Source organism: Populus trichocarpa, chromosome 17, assembly GCF_000002775.5.
Source record: "Populus trichocarpa isolate Nisqually-1 chromosome 17, P.trichocarpa_v4.1, whole genome shotgun sequence".
NCBI classification, from domain to species: Eukaryota; Viridiplantae; Streptophyta; class Magnoliopsida; order Malpighiales; family Salicaceae; genus Populus; species Populus trichocarpa.
The window spans coordinates 12,786,934-12,797,799 of record NC_037301.2 but is presented as its reverse complement, the minus strand read 5'-3'; the positions used below and the strand labels follow the sequence as shown (position 1 = coordinate 12,797,799).

The following is a 10,866-nucleotide window of genomic DNA, read 5'->3' as shown; positions in this document are numbered from 1 at the left end:
TTCTGTTCTTCAATAGACCAACTATTCTCCGACCACCTTTCCGCACACCGGTCCCAGGCTCAAATCCTTGAATCCCTTCTCTAAAACACTGGACTGACTTGAAAAGGAGTTTAGTTCGTTAAACTATCGAGTCAATTTATAAGTTTATGTGACAGTAATGATTGGTCAACTGGAAAGCACAATTAAGTTCATAATTACAAAAGCACAATTAAGCCATTCTTAAAGTTTCATCATTTTCTTTACAAAATCAGCTGGACATTACAGCGATTTTTAATACAGGCTAGGTTCGATTGAATGTGATCTCCCGGAAAGTTTGGCGGCAAGATTAACAAACCTAAGGTGTTATACTAGGTAGTCAGTCAGCTTTGATGGAAGAGAGCATTTGTCTCCATAATCTTTTGAGCAAAAACTATGAAATGAGCTCTACAAGTCTTCGAATACATGGTTCTAAGACCATTACAGATATGATGATGATCTAGAATGTGTTTCTAAACGCTATTAAGAACAATCTGCACCTAGTTCTGTTGAACTCCATATACAAACCTCCAAGTCAAGCTGACCAGAAGGACCGAGGAAAGGGAATGGAATCACAAGAAAATCTACAGGAGATAAGCCTTCCACCCTCCCAGGAAAAGGCTCAGTCAATGATTTTAACCTAAGAGAGCTGACCCCTCTACCTGCTACTAGATCATATAAGAACCCATCCTTTGAGAAGCTTGGTCTAACAAAGGTTACGATGACTATATTCCCAATGCTCACAATACCCTTGCTGAGGAGAAAAAGAACACCCTCTTCCATCTGCTTGAAGAACAAGGAACTGTTCATTCACCCCTAATGAGACAGGAAAAGGAAATGTTGTACCTAAAACGCCTTCCACAGTCCCAAAGTTTGCTGCTGAAGGCTAATGACAATTGTTCAGATGAGCCAGCATAGTTACAGTCTGGAAGAGGGCATGCACAGGGTGAAAAGATGCATGTTTCTTCATGGATATGATTATCTATGCAATCCAGTGTTCCATTACACCCATATTCTTTGTTTTGGCATACACTTGTAGCAGATTCTGTACCCACTTCAATGTTCCCGCACACTGCGTTATTGCTCACCTGAAGGTTTGAGATATTTGGCTGCAGAAACAAATCAGTAAAGTTAAAAATCATCATAGAAGCCAGGTATATTTGTTTCCCCATTCAAATTGCTAAGCAAGGTTTTTTGCTTTTGGTTTTTTATGCTCTCCGCACTCTTTCTGGTGAAAACTTGTGATTCCCAAATAGCAAAATCAAAACCCAAGGGATCGATTCCCTTAAAGTTCAATTAATTCAAAAAAAAAAAAATTGTCTCCATCCAAATGTAGACTCCACCTTGGAGGGCCCTTGTGAAAGCAGCAATCAGAGTAGAGAACCAGAAAATAATTCTGTCTACAACTACGAAATTCCTCTGTCTCATCCTATGGTTTCATGAAATTTTAATTGAGCATCCCATCGTTGGTTGCTTATCACCTCTTCATACCACCATTTCCTCCCCTCCATTTCCACCTTCTTCAACACCCCCGGTGTGATGTACTGATTATATACACTTTACATTGTGGATTTGATTGTATTTCAATGGTTTGTGATGTTCATATCTACTTTTGTTTTAAAAATATTTATATATGGAATTCTATTGATCTCATTTATATAAATTTTCTACTTAAATTTTTCAACTATGAAAACTCATAGGTTAGCATATCTATTTAACATTATTTATTGTTAAACTGGCATAAATCAATTCTTGGAGAAGCTTTTTTGTTGTGGTTGTGGGTTTATTGTAAGCAAACAATTGTTGAATTTGAGATCATAATAGACGAAACAAGAAAATTGAAATCACTCATGAAAATGCTGACGGAAAGGCAATTCTGTTGGCGTTTCTGATGGGATTCCACCAAAAATTTCACTTTCATTTGGAATTTTTTGTAAAACTTATAGAATGTGTAGCAATATACTGATGGAATAGCCAGCGAAAAATTCCATCAGGAAAATAAATGATGATAGAATTGCTAGCTAATGAAATAAAAAATCCTATGAGATATTTTTCGACAGTAGTATTTCATTGCCTATTCCATTGGTATTTTTTAACCCCAATGCAATCTTCACTATAAGCCGATGAAATATCCCGTAAGTTATTTTTCAATTTTCTGTCAGCATTTTCTATTATGTGGAAGAATCTTAGGTTAGGTAATAAGTGCTAATGCCCTTACTTTTTGTCTTCGTTGTCGTTGTTTTCATACTCTAATGCCATTACATTTCTTTCTCATACTAAAATTGCAGTTTTCACATCATCACCGTCTCAAATACAAGATTTGTTGTATGCTAATTTATTCTGCTTTTGCAACCATTGTTACTGCATTTCATAACATCTTAACATGAATATGCTGCACATCACTCTGAATTTCCTGAATGAATCCTTTAAGTTTATGCCAACTTGAAAGATTCTGCAATTTTCACATAACGGAAAGTATTTGTCATCATCGTCCAAGGATCAGTCAGCAATCATATGGCAGGTAAATGTTTCTCTTAATGTTTTTTAAATAAAAGAATTGTATTGAGTGTTAATTTGCATAGCACACGGACATTTAAGGGAAGCATACCTTCGAAGATGATCCAAATGCTTATGTATCTCCTGCTACGTGATTCATCATCATTTCTTCTTCTCCTCTCCTCTCTTTTCTTTTGATTTTTCGTGATTCATCATCATTTCTTCTTCTCCTCTCCTCTCTTTTCTTTTGATTTTTCTTTTTAAATACCATTGCCCTCACTGAAGTTTTAATTTAAATTTTAATGTTAATTTGTCTCCCTTTGAATAAGCGATTAAATTATAACTAATCTGATTCAGGTTATAGATAGCAGTAAAGGGTCATGGAAGCATACAGTCATAGGTCAACAGAAACCAGTTTTGACTGTTTCATGCAGCCCTGATGATAACCAACTACTTCGTATTATACATGCTTGATGGGCTCAACAAACAGGAGAACATCCAGCTCTCCCCAGATATGCAGAAACTTCTTCTAAGATCTCTATGACAGAAGAAAATGAGGGCCTTTGACAAGGATTTTTACTTGTGCAATGCTGGATTAACCTGCAAATGATAACCATACATTAACTAATTTAACACTTGCAAAATCCAAACAAGAGTGGATAAGTTTAATTTGAAATGACGCAGTTACTGTCTTATGTATCTAAAATTTTTCCTTGATCTTTATTATTTCTGACAAACTTTTGGAGATCTCAATTTTCACAGGCCAAGAAAATGCTGATGACGATGTCACTGTGCTAAACCTACAATGTTAGGAGCATATAATTCCCAAGATCTTGAAATTGTCAAGGTGGTTTGAACATAACAATTTTTTCACAGAATTGGTAACGAACAATACCTCCATTCTTCCAAACCAGTATTTCTTGTTCATACTTCCATTCTTCCAAATCAGTATTTCTTATTCATGAGACCGGTTAAAATAACAATTTCAATCTAAAAGCTTAAAATTTTAGATAAGCTTTAAGATATAATTTATATAATTTTTCAATACGGCACCTCTCTCAAGTGATACATATAAATATTTTTAGATTTGAATTTGTAATCGTGAGGTCAATAAGGTTCTGATACTATATTAAAAAAATTATTTTAATTTAAAAATTTAAACTGTTAAGTAAGATTCCAGTATATTATTTATATAATTTTGCTTTACCTTTTTCACAAAGTATAAGAAAATCAGGATCATTCATGAAAGAAGAGTTGGCAGAAAAAAAAAAGATATTCACTTACTGTTGAATTCTGTTAGGGCAGCGGCTTATCTGAAACCTTAGTTCAAAATCAGTAGACTTATCAAAGTTCATGTTGCTAAGCACTCTTCCTTCTAGCATCTGTAGTACAATAAAATTTCGAACTAAATGGTGAACCATATACTATACTCAAGAAATTCTTAATTACCATAACTGGAAAAAGAAAATTGCAATAGATCAGACACGTTCCCATGCTTGTAAGGCAAGTAAAACTTACTTACAGTAGTCCTATTCTCAAGAGATGATGCAATGACAATGTATACATTTCCTTTCCCTTTGCTTTATGTTTTTATTATTATTTTATATTTCTCAATTCATAAGCCAACTTGATGGGGGCGAGTAAAAGAGTCTGGGAAAATGCATCGTGACAGAAACACAGGCAAAGAAGAACCAGAAACTATCATAAAGATTAGTGTAAGATGATGCATCCATCAGAGGACATTTCACATCTCTTTGATAGAATAAATAGTTTGTAAAACAAGCCAATTGATGTTTTTCTGCAGCTAGCATCTTCGAATATAGATAGATACCTGATAAAATATGAATCCAAAAGAGCGAATATCTTTCTTGGTGTCATTCGATTGGTTGCTAGACATGATGGAACCATCATTCCTTTGGCCTTCGAAACAAAAGAGGGTCTTAGGAAGTAGAATTAATGTTACATATATATACATGAGAAATTAATGATAAGAAGATGAAATGTTGAGAAACTAGTAGGTATAACTGGAGCTGTAATCCTCCCTCTTACATAAACACGAGTCCCGCCTTTATACTTGAGATGGGAGTACAATTCTAGGTATACTGAATAGTTCTTTAAAATGGTCAAGAAAGAAAAATGGAAGGAAGGCGAGAACATACTGTTGTCTTGATTGGGGTGGATTTGTTCATACAACATTTGAACCCAATAGTCACCAATCTTCAAATGGCCACCTTCATCTAGTAACAAGTTTCTGCATGAGAAATTAAACAAGAAAACCCTCATAAGGTCATCATCTGACTGAATGAGAGTATGCATAGGAAAACATGTTACAGGGTTTATGTAGGGAATAAGGGAAACTTAGATTTATATTACATGATATTTATACAAGTGGTTAATCCAAATATCACAATAGAAGACGAGGCAAAAAAGAAAAGACAGTGAAATATAGAGAGCTTAAGAGAGTCCTGGGCCTTAAAAGTACTTCTGATAATTCAAGAACAGGTGAAAGGGCTAGTCCTCTTGAAAAATCACCAGCCGAAATTCCCAACGAGGAGCTTAGGAACTCCCATTCCACTGGTCTTAATGGACCTCCACTAGTATATATTAAAAGAAAGAAATTGAGAGATCGCGAGAGAATGTGGAGTTCCGACAACACTTATTGGAGTGGTAATGACTACACATGGTGTCATCACTGCATACAAGAATAAAACCCCATAGAGAGAATAATCACAAAATGAAGTCATTTATTCCGGTTACCATTCTTGAAATCCAGGATCCTAATATGGTCTCCTATACTCATCCAACCAGAGCATCTTGCTGCATGTTCTTGCATAATGTCAGGACAACATAACCATGTCCGCGACATCCACGGTGACACCACAATTCGTTATTGAGTTAACAATTAAGAGGAATGTGAGCTTTAATTTTGAAACTCATGGAGTCACAGAATGCCATATAATAAAATTGAAGGGTAAGGTGGAAGTTGAGGATGGCACTCGCCTGGGAGTCAAATGATTGTGAACTATGGGTAAGGGTTTGTGCTCATGGAGATAATTCATTCCCCTGTAATCATTGTAGATGAGAAAGAATCACGAATTGCTTTAACATAATTTATGAAGAAATAGCAAGATCATGCGTTCAAGAAAGCTTCTGTGTAGAATATAATTTATATAATGAAATAATTTGCAGCTTGACACATGGAATAGTTGTATGAATGAAACAGGTCGTAATTCCCAGCATTCCGTTTTGTTAACTTGAAATCAGAGCGACGAAAATCGCACTATACCTTGCGATATCTAGAGCATAGCGCAGAGCAGTAGGTATATCAAGCCGAACTTTTGTGGTCAAGATACCATCCAAATTCCCCTACATAAGAAATAAAAAATATTGAGAGAAACATACCATGCCCAAGAAAAATATGTTAATCACCAAAATTATCAATGATGCTAAATCCATTACTTATTGCACGCACACAACGGTGGAGTATTGCCATAAGCCTCAAACCATAGTTTAAAAATCTTATGTAGAAGCCTGAAAGGACATACTTTAGGCAGATGCTGTGTAATCAGAATCATCTCCTCCCGATGTACAATTGAACCAAGAAACTGCAAAATATTTGGATGCTGAAGTTGTCGTAAGAGAGTGTTATCCTTGGCAGATAATATCCTGCATCATGTTCAAAGTGGATTTATTCAGAATCTAGAGTAGTTCAATTGTTTCCTTCAGCTCAATGGACAACGAAATGTGAATGAAACAAAGAATCAAGAACGGAAGAAGGAACAACAAAGCATACATTTTTACAGGATGGTATATCTGACTCTTAATCACCGTTTTAACAACCCATGTTCCACGCCACTTAACCTTCACTGATTCACCAAAGACACCCTGAAAATTATCAGAAGAAGAATTCTCTAACAAGTTAATATAAGTAAAGACATAGGCAGTGCCTTGACAGTAAAGCTATGAAGACAGGTTGCATATGTGAGGTCTTAGCAAGCTTAACTACCACAAGCTAGTCGAAGAGTTACTCAAGTATAGACTAGATCACTCATGCGTTTGTTGTACTCCAGGACTAACATCATAAGAGATAGAAATTTGATGCACACGACTCTCCAAGATTGAAGTACGATATTCAAAAAGTTGATAGACAAAACAGAGAAGCAATTCCTCGATGGGATTAATGTTAATTATTTACGGTCACCTGCTCAACTATTGATGACTGTTCTGTGTTCAATTCTGAAATATCAAAATTCATCTCAATGCAATCTTGTTCATGTCGAAATGTCTGCATGACAAAGCACGAGTTAGAAACAGATCATATGTTGCATGATGCAAATTTCCTTAATGCTAATTTTTACTTTACTTTGAGCAGTAGTAGTACACTGCATTTGCAAAGATCTTGAGGTTCAGATCTAGTTACTTAATCTCTTACAGATGTATCGGTTGTTTCTACACTGAACATTCAGCCTGATGCTCCCTACACCCCACCATCCCCACTCTCACTGTTTCCCCCAAAAACATAAAGAAAGAAAGGAAGATGATTGAATTACCATTGGGTGGTCATTGATGAAATCCTTGCCTCCGTTAACTTCCAGGATCCTACATATATCTCGATAACTGTAGAGTCTTGCATCTGTCAAGGGCTTGACATTACAGTAAAGAGATAGAATCAATATCATGATCACTTTTCTACCTAATTAGATTAGCTGTTTCTGTTATACAGAATAAAACTGGATTCACCAAACTAATCCAAAAAGGGAGCTAATATGAGAGTGTCTTCAACAGGACAAGGTTAAGGGGACAAATCAATCCTGCTAAACCAAATTCCTTCGAGACAGTACTGGTTAGTAGACAAAGCACGAACGTGCTATTAGTGAAGATGGTATGAAGGAAAAATTAAAAAATTTAATGCACTGAATTTTTATGTCAGGAAGCCTAAGATTGATCATGAGATAGCTAAAGCAGAGAATATTAAATTTTGTGGATGGACTGAAATTCCATACAAATCCCATATCTATTGCTAATTCATAGCATGCAATATTATAGAAATGTGAAAATCAATTTTCTTTTATGAATTCAATTCACCAAAAAACAAATATATGGAAACAAGGGACAAATGCATATGGGGTGCTTACAGTCCTTTGCCAACGGTCTTTGAGATTGACATTGGCCTTGTAGTGCAAAAGGAGCTCAACGATGGGAGCATGGCCTTCACTAGCTGCAAGATGCAAGGCAGTCCTCTTGTCATAGTCTTGTACATTAGGAGATATACCATCCCTCAACATCTGGTTCAGTCCCACTCTGTCTCCTCTAGATGCAAAGCTCAAGAAATTCCCTATAAGCTGCATGTCAAACTCGTCAGAATAGTTGTCCTCTTGCATCGGATCCATCGTCTTGAGTTCTTAAAAACCCTGCAAACCATTAAATAAACTAAAATAAAAGTGGGTTCATGAGGGATCAGTGAGAGAGTGAGTTCATCAAATACCGAATTGATAAATCTGGGCTGGTTCGTTAATCAATGAGGGAGGCATTGTCAATGATTGGGAAGATATAAAGATGCTATATATGAGAAGAGACTTTTGTTTTTTTGTGCGAACAGTGGCTGTTATTCCTATGAGAAAAACATTTGGTTTTAACGACCACTTTTGTGTTTTTGCGTCTTTGTTCTGGTTAGGAATTATCACCTTTTTTATTATTATTGTTTCTAAGTGACGGTTTAACATTCGGATGATAGCTTATACTCACAAGTTCTTAATTGCAAGACCCTCTATTTTGCTCAAGTACTTTCAAATTTTGAGTATCAAAAAGAAAATAAAAAATTTCAACAATAATGTTTCACCTTCTTTCCCTTTTTTATTTATTTTTTTTTTTAATTTTTGATATGTATAATCATAACAACATATATTAAAGACGAATACAAAATATATATATATATATAAAATAAAATTATAGCAGATACCAAAAATCATCACTTCCCGAGGCAATCAAATTCAAGCCATAAAATCACATATTCTTCTTACATCTTGTTTTGCAAAGTTATCAGCAGCCTGAAATAGTTTGATGGAGCATGAAACTATATTTTCAGCATGATCATTAAATTTCAGAAAAATATTATAGAAGCTGTGGAGCTCAAGTACCACGGCAATCATCAAAAGCATCAATCCTTGGAGTTCCAAGTGTTCTTCAATGATCACGCCAACAATGACTTTAACACTCTCTTCAAAAACCTCCATCACAATCACAATCGCAAATTCTTTGCCGCTGGAGTACCAGGTACATTTCATTGCCGGTTGTTTCCCAAGTCCTCTCTCCACTTCGGTCACTCCTCTTTTGCACTGCAATGGCTCTCCAAAACTCCCTCGGAAGTCTTGGATACTAAGTCTCCTGCATGGAATAAGGGTAGCATTCACTGCACAGGATATCATACAGAAGTTGCAGAGGCATATTCATCTCAATTCAAGAATGACATGGAGACGTTCTTGAATGCTAGGGCACAAGAACTTGTGAATGGAGGGTTGCTGGTAATTATAATGCCTGCCCTACAAGATGGGGTGCTTCTGTCTCAAAGTTCAATCGGCATGACTTATGATCTCTTGGGATCTTGCCTCCAGAACATGGCCAAATCTGTAAGACTGCAAATCCCTTCGCTTTAGTTTTTTTCTCAAACTTTGAAGCATCATTTCTAGAGGCGTGAGTTTGAAAATTTCCTTGCAAAGCTTCCAATCTTGTTTGGATTTTCTAATAAATTTGAGGGAACAGACCTTGGGAAAAAAACAAGCTGAATTAGATGCATCTTAGTGAAGTTCAGGAGAGGATGGTATTATTGCTAATCATGTTTAATTAGTCGTGAAATCTAATTGCAGGGAATAATTAGTGAAGAAAAGGTGGAGGCCTTCAACTTGCCAATATACATTTCACCAGCGAAGGATTTAGAAGCATTGTTACAGAGAAATGGATTCTTTAGTGTTGAGAAAATTGATAGAATAACTAGCAACATGAACATCACCACCCTCACAGCGCAATTTCTTACATCACAGTTACGAGCGATCACGGAAGAACTCATCAAAGGACACTTTGGAAGTGAGATTGTCGATGCAGTATTCGAACTTTTCAACATAAAACTATCCGAGAATTGGTTTTCCATCATAGATACGAAGAATCAAAAATTCATGGACCTGTTCATCATTCTAAGGCGCAATTTTTCTGATTAAAGTTGTTTCTTGTTTCAAATCAATTAATTCAAGCAAAAGACTTTCATTAGCTTTGAAATGTCAGTCAAGTGTGTCATAATTTCCTCCTTTTTTTTTTAATTAGTTTAGATTTAATATAAAATCATGGTTTACATTCGTTGGACAGGGTCTATGAATCCCTCATACACAGTTGGACCCAGTGTGGAATATTGGTTTTTTATTTGATGTGTCAAATTCAATCACTTAATTTCTGTATTTTGTCAAAAAAAATATTTATTTTTTTACTTTACTCCATTCTCCTTTTGTCATTTTTATCTTTCCTGAAATATATGTAATTCTATATGTTTAATTATCAATTACTGTTTTTTTTTTTCTATTTTTCATTTGTAATATTTTTCTTGATTAGTAAAAATGGGTATATATATATTCATAATTGATAAGTTAATTGCTGCATTAGAACCTCCAGGTTTAATTCTTCTAATTGATAAGCCCGTTTGCAGTCCAAGAAAAATATTTAAAACGTAAGGATTTTCTTATTTGGCAACACCTTTTAATTAGCTTCACCAGCATCCCCTCGTTTTCATGGAAGGATCATTCAAGACAACACTTTTTAGGATTAGGGAAGGGATCAAGATGATATATTAAAGAGCTAGTCTCCTTATTTCATGTGAGCTTCAGCGAAAAAAAAACTTTATTGGTCTTAGATCGTGTCCAAGAACTGTAGCTTGTAAAAAAAACCTAGTGTTGGTTAAATATTTTTATATAAAACAACAATTTAAAAAAATATATATGTAATAAAACAGAATCTTATCATCTAATTTGCATGTGAAATGAACGAAATGAATATGCTATGGTAATTAAACCATGAATCTCCTTGTTTTGATTTTCTGCACGGGACTGCGACCGACACACAAAATGCTCAGACATCATGTGCTGGATATAAGCTTCTCAGATAGCCTTCAAGATATATGGAGGTCTGAAATTCCTCTACAGGACCACGTCTTCCTAGCCTAGAAAACCTCTTTTCTTTGCATATTTCTTTGATCTTTTCAGAGCCTCGTACCAGAAATCATGCAACCTCGCATGTAGAAATAAATTATCGATTAAGATAATAAAAAATAAAATTGAATATTTTTTTAAAAATAAAACATTTACATTTTAAATT

General features: G+C 35.2%; 2 protein-coding genes and 1 pseudogene across 2 annotated transcripts; 1 reads left to right on the top strand and 2 right to left on the bottom strand.

Annotated features, from left to right (window-relative positions):
• Nucleotides 1-479: 479 nt before the first annotated feature.
• Nucleotides 480-1,526, bottom strand: LOC127904479 (E3 ubiquitin-protein ligase SINA-like 10; annotated as a pseudogene).
• Nucleotides 1,527-2,848: 1,322 nt separating this feature from the next.
• Nucleotides 2,849-7,901, bottom strand: LOC18099408 (integrin-linked protein kinase 1). The gene is made up of 11 exons (XM_024588377.2): nucleotides 7,647-7,901; nucleotides 7,062-7,154; nucleotides 6,713-6,796; nucleotides 6,305-6,396; nucleotides 6,057-6,177; nucleotides 5,798-5,877; nucleotides 5,512-5,574; nucleotides 4,671-4,762; nucleotides 4,343-4,431; nucleotides 3,796-3,893; nucleotides 2,849-3,111 (listed from the first exon to the last, which is right to left on the bottom strand). Exons 1-11 carry the CDS (start codon nucleotides 7,899-7,901, stop codon nucleotides 2,991-2,993), a joined length of 1,188 nt encoding a protein of 395 aa, XP_024444145.1. The 3' UTR covers nucleotides 2,849-2,990.
• Nucleotides 7,902-8,597: 696 nt separating this feature from the next.
• Nucleotides 8,598-9,722, top strand: LOC18099409 (loganic acid O-methyltransferase-like). Its single transcript, XM_052448340.1, has 2 exons — nucleotides 8,598-9,137; nucleotides 9,375-9,722. The coding sequence occupies exons 1-2, from the start codon at nucleotides 8,598-8,600 to the stop codon at nucleotides 9,720-9,722; spliced, it is 888 nt and encodes a 295-aa protein (XP_052304300.1).
• The last annotated feature ends 1,144 nt before the right edge of the window (nucleotides 9,723-10,866 follow it).

Coding starts and splice junctions, on each gene's coding strand:
- LOC18099408 (XM_024588377.2), bottom strand. CDS start 7,901: ATGGATCCGATGCAAGAGGACAACTATTCTGACGAGTTTGACATGCAG. Junction 6,797..7,061: donor TCATCAATGACCACCCAATG/GTAATTCAATCA, acceptor TTTGTCATGCAG/ACATTTCGACATGAACAAGA. Junction 5,878..6,056: donor TTACACAGCATCTGCCTAAA/GTATGTCCTTTC, acceptor TTTCTTATGTAG/GGGAATTTGGATGGTATCTT.
- LOC18099409 (XM_052448340.1), top strand. CDS start 8,598: ATGATCATTAAATTTCAGAAAAATATTATAGAAGCTGTGGAGCTCAAG. Junction 9,138..9,374: donor TCCAGAACATGGCCAAATCT/GTAAGACTGCAA, acceptor ATCTAATTGCAG/GGAATAATTAGTGAAGAAAA.